A 25,926-nucleotide genomic window follows, 5' to 3' on the forward strand; every position below is an offset into this window, starting at 1 on the left:
TTCAATATAAAATCTTTTATGAACTCACTAAGAATTGTACATCAGAAGTATAAATCACCACTCCAGGTCAGTAATGACTTGTCTTAAAATATTGAAAATATCAACAATTGTTCATATCAGTTAAGATAACATAAGCCTCATGACAAAGCACTGATTAAGTTAAGTACCTCTTTGCTATGCATCTCTACTGGTTCAGATCTGTATTAATGTAAACCCAAGTACTGTATATGCTAACTTGCACATGGATCTGTGTTGTGGATACTGTAGAATTGAATTCAAACATTAGAAAATTAAACTTACTTTCTACTTCAATGTGCTGTGTTTGACATGGAACAACCCCTTGACACCAAACATGAGAAAAAAGGTTACAAAAAAAAAATTCTGATATTCAAATAATACGCATACAAAAAAGGAGACCTAAAAAAAGGGCAAAATACATCACAAAATACAGCAAACATACACATACATTTACATACATACAATTCAATTTCAAAAACAAAGTTAACTATATTCTTCCTTACATAGAAATACCATTAGAAATTTAGCTAGATTCAGATGTTCAAACCACAAACTACCAACAGAAGTAGGCAGGCAGCACAATGTAGAAAGATCAAAAAGAAAATGTAGCCTTTGTAATAACCAGGTGGAAGATGAGTTTCAATATATAATGGAATGTAGTTACTTAAAAAGCAGATCTATTTACTTACATGAATGTTTCACTGACAGACCAAATACCTTAAAATTCCATTCTCTCTTTTCTTCAGAAAATATAATTACACTCTCCAAATTATCAAAGTACATTTCATTTATCAATAAGAGATTCTCTGGAAGGTAAAGCATTATACTCTTGTAGAATGTTGTATTAGTATCCCTATGTTGAATATTGTATTAGAACATGTACCTCCATGTCAAATGTTACACTATAATATTGAATGTTGTACACACATCTTCATATCAAATGTTGTACTATTATATCTATGCCGAGTTAAATTAGTAATTCTGTGTAGTAGCTCTGTGTTGAAAATTCTATTTGTATCTCTATGTTGAAAATATTCAACTCGTGAGACTGAATAAACTTGAAACTTTAACTTGAACATTATTGTATGTTAGGTCATAGCCTTTGTAATAATTGTGCTTGTACTAATAAACACTTCTCAATCTTTAATGCCTAATAAATTCAAACATGATATTCAAGATGCACTAATGGCATTATCAGGAAATATGCAAGTATTAAATGTCTTCCACTGTAATATAATGCTGCTGTTCAGAATAATTTAAGGTCTACAGAAGCTTTGATTGTTACACACAAGACTGCAAAAAAAGTTGATCTTTGCTGTCAATGAATTGAAATTCAAAAAAATAATTTTTGATAAAGTGGTTAAAACTCACACTGAAAATTGTCAGAAAAAGTGTTATGGAAGTTGTCTGGAAATGCCTCTATCTGAGGAGATACTTCACCTACAGTGGCTCCCTCTACAGAAACAAACCAAAACGTATAAAAAATTCTTCCTAAAGAACCTGAATAAATAAAAGGTCCAGGTGAAATCCAGGGCCTGGTTTCATCAAGGCTGGATAGCACTATCCTACGGATAAAAATGGCCACTATCCTCTCGATAGAGCTATCCAGAGGATAGTGCATTTCATCAACAGTGGATAGCGTTACCCAGGGGATAAATCAGCTTATCCAGAGGATATAAAGTTGTCCACTCAAAATAGGTGGGATAAATCTGCTATCATGCTGTTAAATCAAGCAAGATGGCGGATCTGCTTGGTTTAGCTGTAAATCCTATGAGATTTCACAGACGTAGAATGATAAGAGAGAGAACTTTCAGAAGAGGTGTTTTTGTTTTTGACGCTATGACTGATATGGAGAGGATGTGCTTCAGCAAGGCCTCTATTGATTATATAACAGATTTGATAAAAGATGACATCGCACCTGCTACCAACAGAAACCATGCAATCTCTGCGAGAGACCAAGTAATGATTGCTCTGCGATTTTACGCAACAGGATCAATGCTGCTCGTTACTGGCCACACTCACAGCGTGAGCAAAGCTTCAGTAAGTCGCATAGTGGCTCGTGTTTTGGAGGCACTGTGCAGAAGAAAGGATGATTTCATAAAATTCCCAACTATACCTAATGCCAAAGGAGAAGTGAGAAGAGGTTTTTACGAGATTGGAAGAATGCCTGGTGTAATCAGATGCATCAACAGCACACAGTTAAAAATCCAGGCTCCATCTGAAAATGAAGCTAACTTTGTCAACAGGAAAGGCTTCCACAGCTTTAACATTCAAGCTGTGTGTGATCACAAAGGTAATTCACTTTTATTTTACTAAAAACATACTTTTTAAATTGACAAAAAAATCTACATTTCTATGGACAGGATCTGCCAAATGAGCCCAGTCAGCCATTTTGTTAGAAAGCATGTCACGACCTTGAATTTGGTAGACTTGTCAGCCACTGAGGTCACAGATGGCGAGGAAACATTCTTTCCTTAATGGATATTTTCAGTAAGTACATTTGGCTTCGTTCTTTAAAGTCCAAATCATCTGAAGAAATATCTATAATATATTTGGCCCTCCAAAAATTTTACACTATGACCAAGTGATGATTGCTCTGCAATTTTATACTACTGGATCAATCGTCAACGGCGGCACCCACGGCGTAAGCAAGTCCTCAGTGAGTTGGATAGTGGCTCGTGTGTCACAAGCATTATGCAGAAGGACTATTTTATCAAATTTCATACTATACCTAATGCCAAAGGAGAAGTAAGAAGAGGTTTTTACGAGATGGGAAGAATGCCCGGTGTGATTGGCTGTATCGACAGAACACACGTCAAAATCCAGGCCCCATCGGAAAATGAACCAGACTTTGCCAACAAGGATTTGGATTTGGTAGACCTGTTAGCCATTGAGGTCACAGATGGCGAGGAAACATTCTTTCCCTAATGGACACTTTAAGTAGGTATATTTGATTTCATCCTTTACAGTCCAAATTATCTGAAGAAATATCTATAATATATTTGGCCCTCCAAGAATTTTACATTATGACCAAGGTGGCTAGTTCAACAGAGTTATGACAAAACTGTGCAAGTCATTAGATGTTAAAATAATTCACTCTTCAGCTTATTATCCCCAGTCTCAAGGGCAGATCGCAAGATCACTGGCACATGAAAAGAAAAACTTCGTTATGATCTTTTATATTATGAGACCAGTGTAAACTGGGTTAAAGAATACCAAGATTACAAATGACTTTACAATGAAGGTCCCCATGAGGCTCTTGGTGGTAGATCCCTATTTCATTTTTTTACAGTAGAGCTAGTAATGGGGTTTCCACATACAAGGCTGAAGAATACTGTGAATGCGAGGGAGATTTCTGATAACTTATGAGAATTCTGTACATTAAATAAGAAACCAAGCAGAAAATAGTAGTGAAAAAGCTGCAGCACAGTTGATCAAACGAAACTTAATAAAAAACCCACCTTCAAAATATCACGTTGGGGATTCTGTACTTGTTGCTGTAGATCGAAAAGACAAAAGAGTGCAAAGAGGAGGACATCAGGGTGGCACAAGGTACTGTTGTTTAGGCCGATTATGAAACCCACCATTACAAAATAAAGGTAGAAAACGAGAAGCCAATTTAGTACCCAGTGGACTGCATAAAATCATTAAGTAGGGATATCAAACAAGGGATATCAAACAACAGCATCAGAAAAATGCCAAACTAGGATCTGTCATGTCTTTACAGAGGCTGCTGTTCTAGTTCTAGGAAGATGCATCTCCATTCACCTTAGGAGTTAAAGTAGGAGTTTTATCTTGTTGACAAGTTAAAATGAATTTTTGGTGTTGATTAAGGTTGTGTTAACATTTAGTGAATAAGATTTAGTTTGCAAACATAGCTTAAACTGCTCCCATGGCGATCTTTGTTAGTGTTCAGTATCCAGTATCAATGACACAAAGATTTTACTCAGTCGACGAAGACGTTGCTTATATGTGAGAAACATTATGAGGCTTCGTGTTATCCGCAATAGTACCAACTATTGAAAAATATGGGAAAAGAAGACCCAATAAAATGCAAAACTTTGTTACCAGACGCAGTTCCAACCATCCACCTACATAAGTCAGTTGAATTAACAATGGAATCAAGTGAAGCTGGAAAGAAAATCACCAGTAGTACTAGATCTGCTTTTAGGAAGAGAGCTGTGTCTGGGGTAAGTGACACTTGGGTGCAGAATATGAAGTAGTTTACAAACGTACATATGTATTTTTTCATAATAGTACTAGTAGTCCTACCTTCTGAGCTATGAAGAAAAAGTAGATTTTCTTTGTGTGTGTTTAACCCTGCAGTAAGTCATTATTATCACTGGTAAGACATGGGCATGTCCACATACCATTCTTGTCATACTCTTCAGAGGAAAAGGACGCGGAGTGAGCCACAGGGAAAACCGGAATCCGCACTATAAGGAGCAGAGGTAAAAACTAAATTGCCTCCAACTGTAAATAACCAAAAATATAGAGCAGGGAATTTAAAACACTGCTACCTGGAATGGGCCAAAATCACATCTATCCCAATTGCAATGAATAGATTAGTTAAATTCCACTTGCTTCTATTTTAATTAATCTTTGTTTTTTATATAGAAAGACCGAGAATAAGACATCATAGTGGGAGTTTGCATTAGACGATGACACTACTAAAAATTGCTTCATTTATTTGTGTATTAAAATAATTTATAAGACATAATTTGGAGAACTTACATACTTAAGTTCTGATATTTGACTAATTCTCCATACCAACACCAACATTGTTGTACTTTGAAGACATGTTAAATGACTGGAGCTTATTTTTTCGCTTGTGTATATATAGTATTGTGGAAGAAAGGAGGGGAAATGCACCTTTGTCAATTCTCTTGGAGAGACTGACCAAGAAAAAGACATTATCACAAGAAACTGGAGGTAGTTGAATATTAAAACATATTGTATTGCATTAATAATACATTTATATTAATTATGTTAATTAAGTGTGCAAAGTGCAGACAATTTAATATTACGATCAGGTTGAGAGAGAGACTTTTTCTTGTGATGTATTTTCAGCAACTTCTCAAAAAGAAAAGAAATGGAAAGTCAGTTTGTCATCATTGACCATGATAAACAACAGGATGGCTACACTTGTGGCCTATGGTGTATACATGTGAGTTATGTTACCTAGGAAACACACATTGTAATATAAGTTCTAAACTTGTACACCTCTGAAGAGTACCCTAGCGAAATACACATGACGTTGCGCACACGGTGATGCACTTTAGTATAGCCAGAAAAGGGTAAGGTTAATATTGTGTAAATATTGATATTTTTCATAATAACTTCAATATATACAACTCTGATTAATATAATTACTTTAAGTTATCATTTTTTATGCGTGTAATTGTAAGTGTATTAATTCATCACACTTTTACCACTAGTTATTACAAGTTACACTAAATTCCACCAGGACACACTGCGTTTCATACGTTCACTATGCGATAAACCAATAAACCATTTTCAACCCCAGCCACTATGTGTTACAGTGGCACAATAACCTGTGCATGTCAGCAACAGCAGCACGATTGGTACGGGGTCAGTGCCAGTGTACGTCGTATGTTCGTTTGATTAAGCAGTGCGTCCTCAACAACAGAATGATTAGACAGGGTCAGCGCCAGCGTACGTCATCTGTTTGTTTGTTAGAATAATGGATTGGACAAAACCCCAAAGTTCTGCCAGCCAGACTTTTTAAGGCTTAGGCTCAATATAACCACTCTGATTTTAAGAAATAATGGTATGAATATGGAACTTAATTTTGTTAAAACAAAAATAATGAGAATTATAATTTTTTTCACAATTAAGACTTATGGATTTAGTAGGCAAGTTCACTGAATTGCTTAAAAGTTGATTATGCCCAGGGAAAGCCTCACGTTTTTTGACATGAGGTCATGTCTGTCTAGAAATGTCACTGGGTTATCCCTTTGGTTTGATGATTAATACTAATAACAATTTATCTTTTTCTTAATTTTCAGTTGTTGCAGACAAAAGGCACCTCAAAACTAGAGGATCAGAGAGGCGATACCGCCTCCGGATATTGTACCACCAGCTGGAGTAAGCGCATTCGTATGGACCCCCCCCCCCCCCTTCCAAAAAGGGACACCATCACCAGTCTTGTGCTTGACAAGCTCTATAAGATTTTCGAATTGACTTGCATTTTCCTACCCTTGATCACTCCTGTATTCTCTAGACAAAAGGCCTATTGGTTTTCCTTGAAAAGTGTTGTTAATGGTGCATATGTGCTGACAAAAGAGAAAACCTAGGGGCAACAAGGGGCACATCTCTGCTAGTTTTAAAGATATGAGAGGCAAGAAAATATGCAAAGCTCAGTTCATGGTGAAAAAGTAGGTCAAAGGTCAATTTCAATATCATAGTTTATGAATTTCTATTCAAGTTCAATAGCAACCATGGGCATTTCTTTGCCAATTTTGCAGATTTAAAGGCCTGAAAACATGCAAAAAGCAGTTCATCATAAAAAGTAGGTCAAAGGTCAATTTCAAGGTCACAGATTGCTAGTGTATTACTTCCTATTCAAGTTCAATAGTAACTATGGACCTATCTCTGTCAGTTTTAGAGATAAAGGAGAAAGAAAATTTGCAAAGTTCAGTTCATAGTAAAAAGATGGTCAAAGGTCAATTTTAAGGTCACAGTAAATTGCCAGTATATGACTTACTACATGTACTTAAGTTCAATAGTAACTATGGACCTATCTCTGCCAGTTTTGGAGATAAAAGGGAATGAAAATTTGCAAAGTTCAGTTCATGGTGAAAAGTAGGTCAAAGGTCAATTTAAAGGTCACAGTAAATTGCCTCTGACTTTCTATTCAAATTCAATAGTAACTATGGGCGTATCTTTGCCAGTTTTGGAGATAAAAGGGAACAAAAATTTGCAAAGTTCAGTTCATGGTAAAAAGTAGGTCAAAGGTCAAATTTAAGGTCACAGTAAATTGCCAGTATATGACTTCCTATTCAAGTTCAATAGTAACTTTGAACCTATCTCTGCCAGTTTTGGAGATAAAAGGGAACGAAAATTTGCAAAGTTCAATTCATGGTGAAAAGTAGGTCAAAGGTCAATTTTATGGTCACTGTTAAATTGCCAGTAAGTGACTTCCTATTCAACTTTAATAGTAACTATTGACCTATCTCTGCCAGTTTTGGAGATATAATGTTACAATTCTGAGTTACAATAATGTGCCACCACAATGTACTTTTTAATACAGCATAACACGAAAACCGTATGAAATACAAAAAAACGAAGACCACATGTAATGTTGGGCTTTACATGCTCTACAAAATGCAAAAAAGAACAGGTCGCTAGCATTAACGGTTCCCGAATTAAAGACAGTTTTCAGTTTCGGTATCTTATGGCCGCTTCTCCCGTGAAAATGCACCAATTGACCCCAAATTCACGACCCAAAGGGTAACACTTTCCAATAATATTATTGGTTAAGTCTGTGTAGTGTCTGAATAACAGCGCAAATAATATTTTTTTCGTAAAAAATTTCATTTTTTTGAAAATTTTGGCCTGTTTGACCTTGAAATAAAGGTCAAAGGTCAAATCCAAGGGCATATTTGAAATCTACACATATGACTTTTGGAAAGCCGTCTGTAGAAATTTTTCCCATAATTCCTTCCGTAGGGTAGATAATTGGCATTGAATTTTCAAAAATTTTGACAAGGGTGCATTTCAACAAGCGTCACGCCCAGGTTAATGCACCGACTGAGACAAAAAAATCTGGGGGTTCAAGTTGAGGTTATATGTGACCTAAATCCAAGAGATGGGGACAGGGGTCCTTGCGGTCTAGGAGGAGAAGCGGTAACAGTGACTTGTATCCGGCGCCAGTACGCGGAGCCGGCGGAGCTTACGGAGCCGGCGGAGCCAACGGAGCCGGCGGAGCCGGCGGAGCCGGACGAGACGGGTCGGGACTAAAACCATGAGTACCGCCAGCGTACACGCTGGTGGTACTAATAATACCTGCTGGGCATAAGATCAAATTAATTTTGTCATAATGCAACACTTGTGACAGGTTTTTTAAATAAACTGTACAAGTGCAAAAGGGAATCTTAACTGGCCCAGTGACTATAACTGTGACCTGTCATTAAGATATACCAAGATCTGTTTGGCAAACATCTCCCTCAAAGTTAGATCTGCAACAGTCGTACTAGCCTACGTGGTGATGGACGACCAGAGTAATTGGTCTCTGGCCAAGTTAGAAATGTTTCACAGGTTGGGCGTAGATACAGAGCTGGTTCCTTTCTCCATGACCACCTTTTGTGGCAAGTCCCAGATTGTTAATAGGCAAGCTGAACATCTTGTAGTTGAAGCCATAAATGGATCGACAAAGATATTTCTACCAACCACACTGGAATGTACCGACATTCCAGACAATAGAAATGAAAGTCCAGGTCCTCAGGTGGCAGCGCACCACACCCATTTACACCACTTGACAGCCCAAATTCCAGAGATAAACCTAAAGGCTGATATTCTACTGTTACTTGGTTGAGATGTGCTGCAAGCCCACAAGATAAGGGAATCAAGAAACGGACCCAATGATGCACCATGGGCCCAGCGCCTCAATTGGAGATGTGTCATTCTTGGGGAAGTGTGTACTGGAAATGTGCATCGCATTCCCCAGGTCAGCACATTTCGTTCTAACATTACAGAAAAAGGCAGACCAACTCTGACCTGTGGATGCATTGAATGACCATCACAGAGAGATACATAGAAAAGTATGGCTATGGATATTTCAGGGACAATATCGGCAAAGACATTTATGTCTGCACAGAAGTTGACAATGAGAATGGGACCAGTATTTAAGGTAGCATGGAAGACAGGGAATTCATGCATCTCATGACAGAAGAAATGCCGCATGTGGAGACTGGCCACTTAATCACTCCCTTGCCATTTAAATCTGACAGGAAGACCCTACCAAGCAACAAGGAGAGGGTATACCAAAGCCTAAGATCTCTCTCCAAGAGCCTTAAGAGAAATCATGAGTTGAAAAAACATGTCAAATTCATGAGTACTATGCTAGAGACAGTTCACGCAGAGCCAGCGCCCCCTGTGAGTCCAAGCCAAGAGGCGTAGTACTCGCCAAATTTTACATTTTGGTGTTTACCATCCAAAGAAGCCAGGAAAGAAAAGGGTAGTATTTAATTCAAGTGACAAGTCCCATTCTCTGGACTGGCACCTTACAAACTTCATAAGTCAGACAAATCTAACAAGCATAACAAGGTCCAGTCTTTTATGAATTCAAACTGCTAATACAGGGTGACACAAAAAAAAAAAAAAAAAAAAAAAAAAAAAAAATGGTCATCACCTAAACTTGAATAACTTTTGAAATAAATAATCAACTCCTTTTATTTTTCAGATTTATCAAGAAATATTAATGTTGTAAGAGTCTACCAAATTCGACCTTTGAGATGCCATGGACTACTGAGGAAAAGACATTTATAGTTGAGGCATATTTTCAGTTGAAGTCTATCCACGCAGCTCAATTGCAATTCAAAGAACGGTTCAGATGTCGAGAATTTCCTGTCCACTCAATGATCTACAGATGGGTCAACAAGTTCAGAACCCATGGGACTGTGCATAACCTCAATTGTAAAGACACTAACAGACAATCACACTCTGGACGACCGAAATCATCAAGGACACCACACAACATTGCTGCAGTCAGAGAAAATATGCCTCAACTATAAATGTCTTTTCCTCAAGTAGTCCATGGCATCTCAAAGGTCGAATTTGGCTCACAGGCACTTGGCTGTAACATGGGCATGACGAGCATTCCAACAAAAAAAGACATGTTATACTACTATTAAAGAGTGGTCAATTGTGTGCAGATATCGAGTGCTATGACAGAAGAAGAATTGGAGATTGGTTCTGAGCTGTGATAAATATGTCCTGCAATTATTTCCCCTTTGGCATTCCATAGTTGTCTATACTTTCATGTAAGGTATATAAACCATACATTTTACTTGTTTCATTCACTCTATGTTGCCTATTTGAGCTGCCAACATGTCTTTGTCACTAAATGCTTTGAGAGTCAGAAAACATAGAGAAAAAATGAAAAATGGTCCAGAGTAATTCATTTCTTTGAAAGAAAAATGTGCTAAAAGAAAGAAATTAGAAAGAGCAAACTTGAGTGAGGACTTGGAAGAGAGACGCAGAAAGGACAGAGAATGAAAACAAGCAGCTAAAAGGAAAAAATTACAGAGTAAATTTTCTACACCTGAAAGCAACACTTGCCCAGTGTACCAAAATAGAAGTTCCTTGGGAAAAGCTACCAGGAGAGTGAAACAAGCATTGCCAAAGTCACCAAGAAAATAAAGTGTCATCTTAGCTAATATTTACAAGAACATGTCTCCAAAGAGAAATAAAATGTTTGATGAAAACGCCAAATCACCAGGTACCAAGCGAAGCCTGTATGGTAAAGATGAAAGTGAGAAAAGACAACCAAGAAGTGACAAATTATCAGAACAGACTGTAGAAAAGGTGACAGACTTTTTCTTACAAGATGATATAAGTAGAATATGCCCAAGCAGGAAAGATAAATATACTCCTATGGCAGTTAAGGCAAAAAAAGTGGGGACCTAGGATCCTATGTATCTAACAGGCATGAGATTTTTCCGTCTTTTGGCGGAATTCCGACTTTTTTCCTTCAAAAATGTCATTTTTTATATCATTGCAAATCCGTTGAGAAAATTTCAGGGGGGGGGGGGGGGGGGGTAGGGGTACCCTTCCCTTCCCCGGCGAGACCCTTCACTCATCGGCACTCGCATGTTTTCAATTTTGACCTTGCCGAAAAACGTTACCAACCGTACATATATATCGATTCTGGGACGCACTGTTATAAAGGGGGAAACTTTTGCGACATCTATACGACATTTATACAGTCACTGAATGCAATTACCGTAAAACGGCCTGTATCCTGTTCATATAGCGCTGCGCGGTTTTTTCCATGTGGTATCGTGTGTCGCTTTTGCGTTTTGGAAAATGAAGCTACTTGAGGCCGGTGTAAACGACGATAGAGTCAGAGAAATCGATAAAGGGATTAAGAATAAATTCAGGTAGGTTGTTTTACTAGATCAGTTGTGTGTATGTCGTATGAAGACATTGAACTTGCATTTGAAAATTTTCATGTTTTGAGTTGTCGACTTGTCGCTCGTTTAAAATTGTGCCCAACTGTTGAATCACTAAATCTACTGATCGTCTGATGTGATGACGGTGTTGTCACTAGTAATAGTATAAACGATAGTTGTACTAGATCTATGACATGGTTTAAACGTACATCAACAGAATTAAATGCTGAATTAGAGATCAGTAACGTTCTCACTCAGTCACTGGTGTGTGTGTGTGTGTGTCACTGAGTGTGTGTGTGTGTGTGTGTTACTGTATTATAGTGTATACTGTCAATCAAACTATTCCTACATGTATAGGCCTAGCCTATAACTACAGTAATTTAAAACAAGGTAATGCATCTGTAAGCGACTTATAATTTAGTTTAATATAATCTAGACTCTAGATCAAATTGATATCTAGATTCTATACTATCAACCCTATACTAGGCCTATCTACCGGTAATCTGCGATGTATAATTGTACATGTAACATACATGTAAAAATTGTAACATAAAAATGAGACCATGCATGAATATCATATGTGTGTGTGTGTGTGTGTGTGTGTGTGTGTGTATATATATATATAGTTGTATGGTTTAGTGTGTCTGTATGGCTTAACATAAACACACACATGCATACACACACATGCATTAGGTATGTGTGCAACATGTTTGTGGTTTTATCTGTTATAATTATTGCATAATTATTTAATATGTACTCTATAGTTTAATTAGACTACTTTCATTTTTCAAAATTAGCCACAATTATTGCTTGCTTGTTTATTGATGTCTCTGTAATATGTTGTATTTACATGTATCTTCCTTTTCTTATTGTGTTTAGATGGGATTGGTTGTCAAAGACTGTAACTGTGACACTTGGTAATGAAGATGTTAGAATGGTCATGAGTGATTTCATCAAGAAGACAGATGAACCAGGAAAAGCGTTTTGTGTATGGTGCAGTGACACACTTAACTACCAGAGTCGTGGCTATAAATGTTTAGAAAAACATGCTTTCAGTAAAAAGCACATAGAACGCTTGAAGACAAGAAGAACGACTTACAGCCTAGGGTCATTTGGCGCTGTACCTGTGGTATCATCTAAACCAACATCTGCCCCTGCCACTGCAACTGGCTCGACACAACAAGCAGCTTCAAAACAAGCGGTGCCTTTGTGTGATAGAGTTTCAAATATGCAGGTACTCATTTTTTTCCCATATTTGTTAGTCTAGTGTTTATAATAATGATAATAATAATAATGTAGTTTAGGTTTTATATTTTGTTTAATGCACATGTGACCATGGTGACAGAGAATTATATAGTGTTTCAGTTAATAAAGATTTGTTTTTTAATACAATGGTTTATCTATATTCAGTATCACTCTCGAAATACCAATAATTTAAACAACTTTAATTGAGATAAAATTCATATAGAAAACTTTTTATGACAGAAAATTCCTTTTCCAATAGTAAATAACATTTGTATCATTTTCAGTTCATATATATTTTTAATTACATAAAAGTTTATTTCCATTTTTCCAGGCTATGTACCTAGCAGTCTTAGCAGAGTTTTCTTTGCCACTGTCAATGATGCCCATCCTGATTGAACTGTCAAAGGCTTCAAACCAAGACCGCAAAGCTTTGGATCGACTATCAATGGATCGTACTTCAGCATCCTATAAAATGAAATATGGACTTGCAGAATGGTTCCACGAGCAGACTGTGAGTGAGTTGAAAACTGAATTTTTCTCCTTGAACATTGACGAGAGCACAAGCAGCAACTTGCAACGTGTCCTATCAATACTAGTGAGTTACTACTCCCCTTCAAGAAAACGTGTCGTTGTTCAACATTTACACTCAACCAGTGTAATCAAAGTTGATTCTCTGTCAATTTTCAATCATATTGTGGATGTCTTTGACCGAAATGAAATTCCATGGCAAAATCTAGTGTCCGTACTTCTTGACTCATGCAATGTGATGAGGGGTTCTAAAAGCGGTGTAGAATCTAGGCTGCGGGCAGAAAAGGCACGTCATCTCCTTGATGTAGATGGAGACTCCTGTCACCACATTCACAACGCCACACACAAATTTTGCAAACCCTTTGATTATTGGATCGAACAACTCCTCCATGACTTGTACAATGACATGAAGTGGTCAACGGATATAAGAGAATGGTTCACAGAAATCTGTCTGTTGCTTGGGCTCAAATTCACCATGCCCGAAAGATTTGTGAACCACAGATGGTTGTCCTGCTTTGATGTATCTTCTGGCACTCAACGTTTGTTCGATGCATACACTGTATTCTACTATAGTTTCATCCCGAAAGATGAGAAACCACTGTACACCAGTGTTGTGGCTTCCATTCTGTCCCACAGAAACATTAATCCAGAAGCCAAGACTCGAATTCGTGAGCTGCAAACCGAAATATCCAACAAGGTGAAAACTTTAATGGCTGATGGCAAGAAGAGGAAAGAGCGTCTTGTTGAACGTCTTTTTTACAACAGACGGAAGACCAGACTTATTCTGTCCTTCTACATTGCAGTGTTGCCAATGTTGAAGAGTTATGGGTGCCTGTTCGAATTGAAAGAGCCTATGATACACCTCCTGCATAATCAGCAAGAAGAGTTATTCAGAAATTTTCTGTCCTGCTTTGTAAAGCCTGAAGTGCTGCAGAACCTGACCGCTAAGAAAATGAAAGAACTGTCCATTTCTGATGAAGTATTGCTAGATGAAAAAGACATGTTCTTTGGCAAAACAGCGACAAGTCTCATGGAGATGCACAGAAAGGATTCTGGAGTGGTGCAGTTTAAACACCAAGCAAAGCAAGCCTATGTTTCCTGTGCTGTTTACATGCAGAAGAAGTTGCCGCTGGACAGTACTCTACTGCGCTGCTTGTCAGCTTTGAATCCAAAGGTTCGAGGAGGAACAACTACACTGAAGAGGCTTAAGAAACTCCCAATACTACTCCCAAATGTCTTAAATGATGAACAAGCAGAGGAGTTTGGTAGAGAAATCCACAACTACAATGTAAGTGGCAGTCTTCCCCCCTTCAATGAAGATGGAAAACCACTGAGGCTAGATGTGTGGTTCTCGAAACTCTTCGAAGATAACAGCTATCCAGCACTGTACAAAATTGTGCGTGCCATCCTCTCCATTTTTCATGGACCTCAGGTGGAGTCAAGTTTTAATGTCATGGGTGACATCATAGACTCTAGATCAGGACGCATGAATATTGAGACGTACAACAGTATAAGTGTTAAAGCGGGTGTTTATAAAAGTCAGAGAAAGAACGAGGCGCCACACATTGTTCGGCTGTCGATTGACAAGACCGCGAAGAGGATTGAAAATCCCTTTTGTACGTGTAAGGCTGGGTAAGTGTGTTACTTACAACTCATTATTTATCGTTTCTTTTACTTGTGAGTCGTGTGTATAGTTATTTTACATTGCCTTATTGAATCGAACGAGAACGCCCCATGCCCGCATATACACGTACATGTATATATATATATATATATTCCAAAAAAAGCATGTATTAGACCGAATGTAATTAAAATGTATGAAATATTTTCAACGAAAAATAAGAAAAAACTGAATAATTTGTACAAATTCATTAGTATTGTGAATAAGGGGGTCAAGCCTTCAGGTTGATGTATATATATATATATACTCTCTAAACAGTAAATGAGAAAAAACTATTTCTGATTTCTGATTTCTAGTAAGTCCAAGTCTGGTCTGAATGTGTGTGGGGAGATAATTGCTTTGCCACTTCAGTTGATTTTAGACCAATTATAGTCTTACTCACTGCAGTTTAAGTTTGTTTTTAGTCTTAAGACTAAATTAAGAGTCCCTCCTTAATTTTTAAGACTGCCTTTACTTATTACTGGCCCATAACTTAATACCTAATCTATTATAATATTAAAATAATAAATTAATAAAAAAACAGGATCAGTAGTTGTGCCTGTCACAGCTGCGAGCACCTACTCCCCCCGAGTCCCACGGGTACAGGAGGAGATTTTCCCTTCCCCACGGAGGATAGAGGACTTGTCGGATGGCTAGGCACTGACACAGCCCAGAAGGCACAGTCCTTCAAGGTAAAATGGAGAGGAGTGTAGTGCCTAGGGGTCAAGAGATGACCCGGAAATGTGTCATAGCGCATGCGCAGGGGTTCCGTAGAGGCGAGTTCGAGAGAGTAGCTGAAGCGAGGACGTCTCTGAATATTGTGACAAGATAACGTGAAGAAATCGTGGAGTTGGCAGACCATCTAGCCAAGGTAAGACCACTTTTGTACTGTTGACCCGCTGATACATAGCCCCGGTGCTATACTAGCAAGATCTCCACCAACACTCAAAAGACCTGCTGAGCATGAGCCAAGCAAAGTCAAGACGAAACGTGGAAAACGTAACTGTGTGTACTGTACAAGGTTGGGCATTACAACATCATCTGGCAAGCGAATACAGACATCCTGGGAATGTACAACTTGTGCTGTTGCCTTGTGCAAAGACAGAGGTTGCTTTGCAAGGTCCCATAATAATGTAAACTAATCTCTGAATTATTATCAGACATAAAACTGACAAACTTGGCCAGGCCTGGTGCGACCTGGTTAAAGGATCAGAGTGGTTAGAAAGGTCCTCTCTAACCTGCGGGTGCCAATGCCCTTTTTTCAACAAAGTTATTACACATGCAAATCTGGTGCCAATGGCAGACGTAAACATGTGGTAGCTGTCCTTTTTTTTACTTAAATGACTTGAAGCTAAGTGGTGCCACAGAGGTCCACGGTGAGGTAGCTTGTACAGAGAAACCGAGATAGTAGGGTAAGGTTAAATCAAAGAAAAAGGTCTGTAACTCCTTTTCAGACCTGTCATTAGTTAAATATGTACCTGGTAAGGAGCCCAGAAAGTCAGAAGAGGAGAAATGATTGTGATGTTTTGGCCCATAGTCATACCTGCCAACCCTTATGATTTGGGCAAAAAGTTTCAGACTTTACATCAGGGAATGCTGCTTTAGATTTTTTACTCTGTAACTTACTACTTTTGATTCAATAAAAATTTTTAAAAAATTGTTTAATGTACTTGCATCATAATTTGATGTTAGATGATGTGATCAAATTTTCTGTAGTCAAGGAGCCAGTGTTCAACAGAACATCTCATGAGTATAAAAGTGATCAATTTTTTGTGTGAATGTGGAGTTTTAACCTTGAATATGACTTCATCTATTACATAATATAACTTTCATGAGAAGAAAAATTGCTGTCCCTGCAACAGGCTTATGTCATACCACAGAAATATTCTAGACTAGAATAATAAAATCTTAAAGAACTTACAGCAGCTGCCTTATCACTACCACAAAACATGTCACTATTAACAATTTCTGTGTGGCAATTTAAAATTAAATTGTCATAAATTATAAAATAGCACCATGGTTTTGATTCTTATCAAACTCCCTTAAAATAACAATATCAAGATTTATTTTTTTTTGTCCAATTGTTTAGGCAGTCCATTTGCAATGAGTCTTGCAAAATTATTTTAAAATAAAAACTTGATTGGTACCTTAAAGGGATAACAACTGTTCATTTTGGCAAAAAAAGTGAATTTTCCTGGGGTAATGGACAAATTTTCCATACTTACCAATTGTAAATGAATCCATTCCCACATTCAAAATTGGTCCGTTTTTTTTTCTAAAAAGTTTGTTTTTTTGTTATAATCTCTTAAGAGATTATTACAGAGTGTAGCCACCTATGGAGGTCACGTGATGTGATGGCAAGCACAAATTCCAAAATAATTGTTTTAACCGCCGTTTTGGGGGTAAAATAGGATTTATTGTATTTCTGTAAGTTATTTATAATGTATTTATTGTGAAATATGGATATCTTACGAAAGGTTGTTATCTCTTTAAAATCATAGGGAGTAAATTTAGTAAATTTTAAGTTTGCTTAGCACAGTACGACATAAATAAGACTTGTTAAAAATAATACCTTACCACAGATGACAATTATTTAACAAAAGCTGAAAATTTTCTTCCAACCATAAGCTTGCAGCCAACAAGGTTGTCCGTCTTCATCAGCCTGACGCAAAATTTTCACCTTGTGCTAAACAGTCATCTATGATCCAACTACTAAACTAATGAATAATGCAACTGAACAGTGGGTTGAATAAAAGTGGACATAATAAATAATCCAAGAGTTATCATAATGAAAATGTGATATAAATGTGATCCATTTTCGTGGACCAGTGCATGCCAGTACCCAGTCTTGGATATGCATTTTAAAGGCCCAGTTAGATTAAATTTGCTACAAAGTGAGCTTCTATGCAAAAGATCTGAGAAATTTGACTTATTCTATCTATTATGCCTTCGACTTATTCTATCTATTATGCCAATCACCCCACCTCTAAGGGTGGTATTTTTTTATGTACAGCTTTTATAGAGATTCTGTGAAAAATAGAACTATTATGAATTATTGCACAATAACTGTGACTGGTTAATGTCAAACCTGAAATATCTTCCAAGACGTCATCTCCCCCCACACAAAGCACCCTCCGCCTCCCCTTGTATGCTTTCTGGATTACTGACTCCCTGCTGTGTCCTCTCATCTCCTACAACTTGTTTGTCTAAAAGTTTTTCTTTTTCTTCTGTTTGTTTTGTGGTGGTCCTTCTGTCCGCTGTTTCCTCATTCTCACAAGTTTCAAAGCTTGTGGCTGTCGGTCGAACACTGTAGATAATGAGACCAACTACTATCACAGCAAAAGCCACAAAGTACAGGACATGAAACTGGAAAATAATGAATTTTGTAGCTATTCTAGTATTTATATTATACACATCCCTTTTATACTTGCAAAAAAAAAAAAAAAACAGCAGACATAACGTGCCCTCACTAAAGAATATTATCCATAAGTCACATTTTAAGTTCTTTTTTCTGTGATTTCAATTTGAAATTAACAAAAATTAAAGGAGCAATTTTAAAGTAGGGTCTTTTCATGCAGAGACCAATTAGCAGAGAGGAGGGAGAGGGGTAGAAAAGCAGAAGTTGCTTCTAAGTAGTACCAAGATCCTTTAGCTCCCCCCCCACCCCCCCATTCCCCCCAAGAACCTACACAAAAGAGCTATACCACATAATTATCAGATACAGTTAAAATATTGTAGCTCTTCAGCGTTCATTCAAGCTTACCTGATACTTGAACAATAACAGACCAAAGAGTAAAACATAAAAATTTGTGGACAGAATGGAGAGATTCACAGAGGTGGCACTGGTGTATTTGATAACTACAGGCATGCTGGAGTAGAGCACAAACTGACACAGGACAAAACTGACCAATAGCAAATCTGGAATTGAAGAAAACTCTCTGATCAACCTGGTAATGATGGGTCCCATCATTAATTAAAATGCTTTTTAACAAATTAAAAAAAAAAAAGAATTTTCTTCAATATATAGTTTTTTAGCTTTTTAAAATAGTTTATATCATGTTAACAAAACATTTTTATGTAAAGTCTTTATTTTCTTCACATTTTCCTACCTATGTGATATGAAGAGAAATCTATGCCTCTGACTTCATGGTGTTCTAAGATGGCACTGAAAAAAATTGAAACATTCCATCTGAGATTAAGATAATTTTAAAATGTGAACATTCCAAATGACACTTAACTTATATGTTCAAATACACATACCAAAAAAATTATACACCATGTTAATTACAATAGTTAAACCCAGTACAAATCTTTTACCCGATAAAAAGAATTTTATTATAGCAGAGTGTACATCAAATTAAAAGGAATATTTGAGTTAAACATATGAATGAAATTTATTCAAACTGAAACCTCACAAAGGTCCTTACAACTGAACACCATTGATGAAGCTCCCAAAAAGTCCAATCATGCCTAGAAATTCCACCATGCCATGGCTGCGGACAGTCACCTCTTGGGCAACATTGGACACGCCATACAATGCAGCGCCACCTATGGTCATAATATCACCCTGCCACTGTCTGGGAGCTACGTAAGCCAGAAAGTGGTAGATATTTAAATCTTGATTTCAGTTTACTGATATAAGTGTGCGTGTGCGTGAGAGCGAGCTAAAGCTATATTTCACATCACCTGCAAGGTCCCAAATTCTTCCTTTAAAAACATGAAACCTGCCATTTTAATGAATGACATTTCCCCAATTAAATAAACAGTACTCATTTGATTAAAATTCTGTATAGGATTCAGCTTTGTGCACAAGTTTGGGTGTATAGGTCTCAGCGAATTAACCTCAGTATCTCCAAGTGTAAGGTGGAGAAGTGTGTATGGCAATATAGTCATATAACATGTCTCACCTGTATCTTGACTAGGATTGGCAAAACTGTCCACAGCCACCAAGCCTCCGCCGCCAGCGATACACAGCAGAACTCCGCAGATGTGAGTGGCCTGGAAGCGCACTTTTAGCACAGTCCAAGACAGCAGCATTACCACTGGGACACTGAAGCCATTAAGGAGCTGGAATGGATGGAATGTCACTTATCTGATCAAAATGCTTCAATCTCTAGGAGAGCTTTGGGTGTGTGGATGGGTGGGTGGGTGGGTGGGTGGGTGGGCCCTTGGGGGCAGGTTGAATGAATTGCACTTTTGGCTGGGAAAAGATCCACAAGGAATCAAAATTTGACAGAACTTCTATGAACATATATAGGTTCCATTGTAAAAAGGTTCACTTTTAAAGATCTCCCCCCCTTTCAAAATGCTGGCAACAGCATGTTCAAGTTCCTCTGTTTTTGCTTACTTAGAATGCAAATCGGGAATTAAAACATCTGCGTCCTGAAAAGTAATATTTTCATTCACAACATAAAGCACAATTTTCATGCTGAAAAATCTGCAAATTGGTTGTTGATCTAATAAATTAAATAAATATGAAAATAATAATTCACAGCAGTCAATGCCTACCTGTACACTGTTGACAGTGGTGTACCTATATGCACTGATTATTAGGTAATTAGCTTCCACATCAGCCACTGCTACCAGAAAATACTTCCAGCCACGACTCCGGAGAACAGAGCAAATATTCTGATGTTCTTTCCTAGAAGCTAGGATGGAGCCATAGACTCCACCAAGAAGACAGTAACCAACAAATGATTGAGCTAAAAAAGAAATGAAAAAAAAAAAATTAATTAAAAAAAAAAAACGAGCGTCAGATAAAGTGTTCTTTTTTCATGTCCCTATGAGGTCACATAATCATAAAATGGATAAGTTTATTATAAATAAAATATACATATACCTATTTCATTCCTATTTAACTTTTTTTATTTTTCAGCCTGTAACCCCAATAAACACGTTGCTACTTGAATCAAAATTTGTTGAGAACTTTTTAAAGCAATGTAAATACTCTTTTGTCACAAACAAATTAAAGGTAAAGAAAAAGCACTGATGAGACTTTTCCAACTTTTGTCAGAATTCCTTATTTTTCTGGGTCATTTGGGTCATTCTTGTGAAACGTGTACCCTGGACCCTTGGCCAATAAAGGGAACCGGAGAAGATCAGCATTGGTCAGAATTGTGCCGGAAGTGACGTGCAGTGGTGTTAGAAACGAAGCTGAGTGGTCATTTTAACATAGAGGTGAACGGCAGTGAAGACGGGTTGTCGGAGGAAAAAGAAGTTTTCTAAACAACATGGTAAGATAACACTTTTTCTTTACGCATTTTGGGCAGAGAAAACTTGTAGAAATAATAAATGCATGATATGAAAACTTGACACGGAACTTGAAGGTGCAAAAATATATTGAAAAAAAGATGCAGCTGTGCACAGCAGTCGGAGATCGGTACATTCCACTTGTTAGTTACGAACTACTTCCTGGTTTTCACAAGGTCCTTCAAGACCTCTAAAACATCGTTGTAATTGCAGCCCATACCATAAAACACCCAAAAATACTTAGATATGGACATATCGGATTATATTAATGCCAAATTTCCACATGACAACGATTTATAGACTCCCGGGAATTATTTCCCCTTTACGCTTTTTGTCGCGCTGGCGGTCGACGCAGCATTTATTTCTAAACAAGTTGACCGCCAATTAAGCACGATTTTGCACCTTCAAGTTCCGTGTCACGTTTTCATATCATGCATTTATTATTTCTACAAGTTTTCTCTGCCCAAAATGCGAAAAAAAAGAGAGTTATCTTACCATGTTGTTTAGAAAACTTCTTTTTCCTCCGACAACCCGTCTTCACTGCCGTTCACCTCTATGTTAAAATGACCACTCAGCTTCGTTTCTAACACCACTGCAAGTCACTTCCGGCACAATTCTGACCAATGCTGATCTTCTCCGGTTCCCTTTATTTTTCTACTTTTCAGTGAGGACTGATCTCATCCCTGTATATTGTTTGGGAGTAATAACAGAGACATGACCATAACCAGAAGCTGAGTAATGACCTGTTGGGGCCTGTGTGTGATACCACTGCTGTAGCCCCCCACTACACACAGCCATGCCACAGAGCAGCAGGGACAGCCACTGACCTAGTGCTACAGCCTTGCCTACAGACCTGCAGAAAATAAATTTATTACCTACAAAACACAATGAACTTTTTAACAAACTAGATGATGAAGTTGTTGCTTACTGTTATTGGCAGATAAATTACTCGGTATAAGGCATTGACAGACCGTATTCGACCATGCGTGCAGAATCTGACTCGTTTTTCATCTAAAGGAAAGGAAACACTTTTAATTAAAAATGTCATCGCGTCCATTTTTGATTCGTACCTCCCAACTCCCATACAAAATTAATATCCTTACTCAGATGACGGTGACATATTTCAATGACTATTAAATACATTAGTGTCGGGGGAAAACAGACATGTTGATAACATACGCCAGCGATGTTGCTTGCTGTGGCTGTGGCATCTTATTTCAACCTTTCTCCTCTCCACCTCCTCTCCACCACTCCCGCACACATGCCGTGACCTATTTAAATGTGCGCGCGCAATTTTAATTCGGTGTTGTTAATTTTTTCTACGCAAGTGGAAGCCGGGTTTTAAACAAAATTTATTTACTTTCTGTGCAACTCTAGGTAAACTTGTGTCAAGAGCTGATTTTAGCCATAAAGGACTTCTCCGAGTGTCAACTAGCTGTACGCTCGATCTCTTCTTGAGAGGTGACGAACTTTGCCAGGGTCAGCTACAGTACATGTACAACAGTTGTTCAAAGTGAAAGTCTTTATATATATATATATATATATATATATATATATATATATATATATATATATATACATGTAAATATAAGTGCACGGGTTATTACTTCACACATCTGATGAAATGCTGCCCTTAAAATCGTTGGTCTTAACCTAGTCTTCATGGTTCAACCTGATGTTATTCATCTGAGTGTGATCACTAATAGTAATACTACATGAAGTGTACATGTGGGATGTAGTATATATACAGACTCGGGAAACATTTAATACAATTACCATATTCGGTGGCGGATTTAGAGGTGGGGGAGTCAGGGGGTGAAAAATATAACACAACAATATTCCCCTCTTGAAATTAAAATGTTGACTAGCTAAACCATATGTATAGTTTTAAATTGCTTTTTGCCCGACTCTGTGTGTGTTTTTAACTGTACCAAAGGGCACCGTTTGCTCTCCAGAAAACCCAAAAATTTTCGGAGCCCTTGAAAAGGCCCCGACCCCCACACAAAGGGGGCAATGGTCAGCTTCGCATCTGAGGTCTGTCATTCTAGACCCCCCCCCCCCCTTCAAATAATCCTGGATCCGCCCCTGATACTAAACATAAACTATATCTGGATGATTTCAGACATGTCAGAATATTGAACAATGCCAGTAAGAATGTTTTTACATTTTCTTTCTCATAGTCGAAATATGTTTAGCATTTGGCAAAATTTTACTGTAATTTTAGAGTAACCACAGACTTATAAAAGGTCTTATTTATACACGTATTAATTGCCTAATATAGTTTTATTGACAACCATGAAACCAATTACTAAAATGGTTGTCTATGCATACTATGTTTAGGACACTAGTAATAATATTGATGTTATATTACTTCATGTTTTAACTTAGAGAAATTGGCCATAATGCCGGTACTTATATGATTGCAAATTCTCTCAAAATACAGTGTTAATTGAATTAATGTTACCCAAGGCTCAAATGAAGTGATTGGATTATTAATTAAGAGATGTAAACAGAATTTATTGCCAGGTCAGTAATTCAATCTCAAAACATGACTTGTCACTGCTTGTTGTCACTAAATAGAAAAGGGAATAGAAAACAACTGATGATTCTCATACCTCAAAATAGAATCAAATGAAATGAAAACAAAACTGATGAACTGAAATGACAGCTAATGAGTTTACCCAGAAATATGCTCTGTAATTCTATGCCATATGGTTGTATGTTTAATACTGATCAGTAAGTGCACATATGTTTAAGTACTGGTAATTTTTTAATGTGTCCAATGTTTTTATGTACTAAAATTTTTTGCAGAGCATTTTCAAAATCATTTTATGCTATTATTTTTTCCAATAATATTTTCGTCCCAGAAGAACCGTGTTATAGCTCATTGTAATGGAAGTAATAGCATTACAGTTTTGTCTGTGGCAGATATCACAACAACAGTTGCTATCCGTTTAGAAAAACAACATTGTCATAAAAGAGTTGATGCCAGAACACCTTTAATTAGAATAGAGCACTAAAATCTATACTTGGTTGATATGCATTGTAGAGCAATTCCAATATCATTCTCTTCCAAAGCTCATACATCATCCACATTAACAGAGGTGTTACTGCTGCACTAGGATATGTCAGCACACTACGCTAATGATTTCACTTTGTTTGCTATTCTCCTAAACCCGGTGCTGTCCAGCTGGAATTTTGTATTTTAGTCCAAGGCAGCTTTAGCATAGATCTTGGAGCAGTATTCCCCAGGTACTTGCAAGCTATTAACTGCAGCATAACGATTAGATGAACTGTCTGGAAGCTATAGACTGAACTGTACACTGCTCTTGCTTTTTTATTTCATCTAGTTATTCAGAAGAGCCACTGGAAAGTGACAGCTAGGATTGAAGGACTGATATCTGTGTATCTAACATTCTGGGATGGCAGAAGGAGGAGAAAAGGCGCAGTTTACCTGTGAGATCTGTGGCCAGGAAGGGTTAAGTGAGGAAGACATGCGGTCCCATGTATTGATTGTACATGTGGAAGGCTCAGTATCGTGCCCATTTTGTGATATAGAGGGCAGTGCTGTTGACGAGATGAATTATCATATTAACATGGTTCATTTAGATTATTTGAGTCCATCAAAGGAGAGCAGAGGAGGAAACAATTCCACAGCGCAGAGCAGCCGCCCAGTCAGTAACGCAGACGACGTGGAGGAAATGCCGTGCTATGGGAAAAAAGCAAAAACAAAACAGACAGTGTCTGGTAGGGATTCCCCCCAGCTGCTGGTCAGTAGTCCAGTGAGACAAGGGTCAGAGATGACCAGGCAGGAGTCTTCTACCACCCCCAACCAGGCCAGTATGAGGGCCAGGCTGTACCTGGAGGTGCGGTCCCCAGGGGCTGGCAGCACCGACAGCTCTAACATGGACAGTGCCAGCGAAACCAGCACCGGGAGTGAACCCATGGACACAGCTCAAAGTTCAGACAGTGACAGTGGGGGTCAGCCATTCCACTGTCCACTCTGTGCATGGAGCACAAACTCTTCTGCTGAAATACAGCACCATGTGAACTTTCAACATGTGGATATCCTGAGCCCAGCCAACCCCAGGGGGAAGGGGCTCCTACAGGGGGGACTGGAGAATCAGAATGACATAAACATACCATCTACTAGTAGCAGTGGTGCCAAGGAACTGTTTGAGTGCCCACTGTGCGGGCTACACACACATACTGCTAATGCCTTAGAAGTGCATGTGAACATAAAACATAAAGATATATTGAGTCCAGAGGATGGGATGCTGAGAGCCCCAATAGCAGAGATTGAGGAGGATGACAGCCACTGTTGTCCTGTGTGTGGTATGGAGTTTGCATGTCTGGCCAGTTTAACGGCCCATGTAGACGGTCACTTTTCTGCTGCTCAGACACCAGGTACCAATATTTATTTAAAAGAAAATTTTCTAAGGAAAGGAAAGTGGTTGAAACGTAAATTGTTGGACTTCTTATATGGCTTTTTTTTATATAGAGTTTCACTCTAAAGTTCCTCATTTACAAGGCCATTTGGGTAATTTTAAGAAGACATTTATACCAAGTTTCTGGAGGACTTTTTATTCAAATTGTAAATTAGATAAAGGAATAAATAATCACGAATGGAAGAACTCCCAATATTTTTCACCCATAAGGAAATATCAGTGTTGTAATGAATTTGTGACCGTGCATATTTTATTGTATTAATTTGAAATTCCTAATGTCTGTCTTTGTTTCTTCTGAAGTAAATGGAGTGTCAGACAATGCCCTGGTACAAGACATTGAAAGAAAGGAGAAAGCTGCTCAACAATCTCTAGAACAAAAGGAGTTTGAAAGGTTACAGGTAAAAAAACACATTCATGTGTTGTCAAACCAATAAGCTAGATAATTTGATAGTGGAACTTACAGTGCTTTCATTACATATATAGAACAGAAGTATACAAAAGCCTACTTTTCAATTTTTTTGCTAGGGAACAACTTTTCTGCAATGTTTTAATTTTCAGAATTTATCTTTTTAAGTACCACACTCACAGTATCTGAAAAATTCACAACTTGCCTAATTGAAAAAATTTAGTCATTACTGGGGTA

General features: G+C 37.7%; 3 protein-coding genes across 9 annotated transcripts in view; 2 read left to right on the forward strand and 1 right to left on the reverse strand.

The window, feature by feature from the left end:
- On the reverse strand, nucleotides 1-22,135 carry LOC106159901 (solute carrier family 35 member F1-like). 3 transcript variants are annotated; one of them, XM_013536352.2, is made up of 8 exons: nucleotides 22,015-22,135; nucleotides 21,579-21,688; nucleotides 20,095-20,288; nucleotides 19,494-19,653; nucleotides 19,014-19,170; nucleotides 18,696-18,751; nucleotides 18,350-18,504; nucleotides 1-17,952 (listed from the first exon to the last, which is right to left on the reverse strand). In XM_013536352.2, the coding sequence occupies exons 1-8, from the start codon at nucleotides 22,044-22,046 to the stop codon at nucleotides 17,695-17,697; spliced, it is 1,122 nt and encodes a 373-aa protein (XP_013391806.2). In that variant the 5' UTR covers nucleotides 22,047-22,135; the 3' UTR covers nucleotides 1-17,694. The 3 variants fall into 3 exon arrangements, with proteins under 3 accessions (XP_013391806.2, XP_086856833.1, XP_023930194.2); XM_087000707.1 differs by having other exon boundaries at nucleotides 21,906-22,052; XM_024074426.2 differs by having other exon boundaries at nucleotides 17,694-17,893.
- On the forward strand, nucleotides 12,004-15,299 carry LOC112041353 (uncharacterized). Its single transcript, XM_087018411.1, has 3 exons — nucleotides 12,004-12,387; nucleotides 12,730-14,558; nucleotides 15,155-15,299. Exons 1-3 carry the CDS (start codon nucleotides 12,004-12,006, stop codon nucleotides 15,297-15,299), a joined length of 2,358 nt encoding a protein of 785 aa, XP_086874537.1.
- LOC106159880 (zinc finger-containing ubiquitin peptidase 1) overlaps nucleotides 22,094-25,926 on the forward strand; it is an 18,602-nt gene continuing 14,769 nt past the window's right edge. Inside the window, exons 1-3 of one of the 5 annotated variants that reach the window (XM_087000697.1) lie at nucleotides 22,094-22,212; nucleotides 24,186-25,242; nucleotides 25,584-25,681. In XM_087000697.1, coding sequence (XP_086856823.1) covers nucleotides 24,258-25,242; nucleotides 25,584-25,681 — 1,083 coding nt within the window. In that variant the 5' untranslated portion in view covers nucleotides 22,094-22,212; nucleotides 24,186-24,257. Of the gene's footprint in view, nucleotides 22,349-24,185; nucleotides 25,243-25,583; nucleotides 25,682-25,926 lie in introns of all 5 variants that reach the window. The other 4 variants (XM_013536341.2, XM_013536332.2, XM_013536315.2 and 1 more) reach the window with 4 other exon arrangements.

The sequence above is a fragment of the Lingula anatina genome, chromosome 1, assembly GCF_051362555.1.
Source record: "Lingula anatina isolate TDL-2025a chromosome 1, LinAna3.0, whole genome shotgun sequence".
Classification (NCBI taxonomy): Eukaryota; Metazoa; Brachiopoda; class Lingulata; order Lingulida; family Lingulidae; genus Lingula; species Lingula anatina.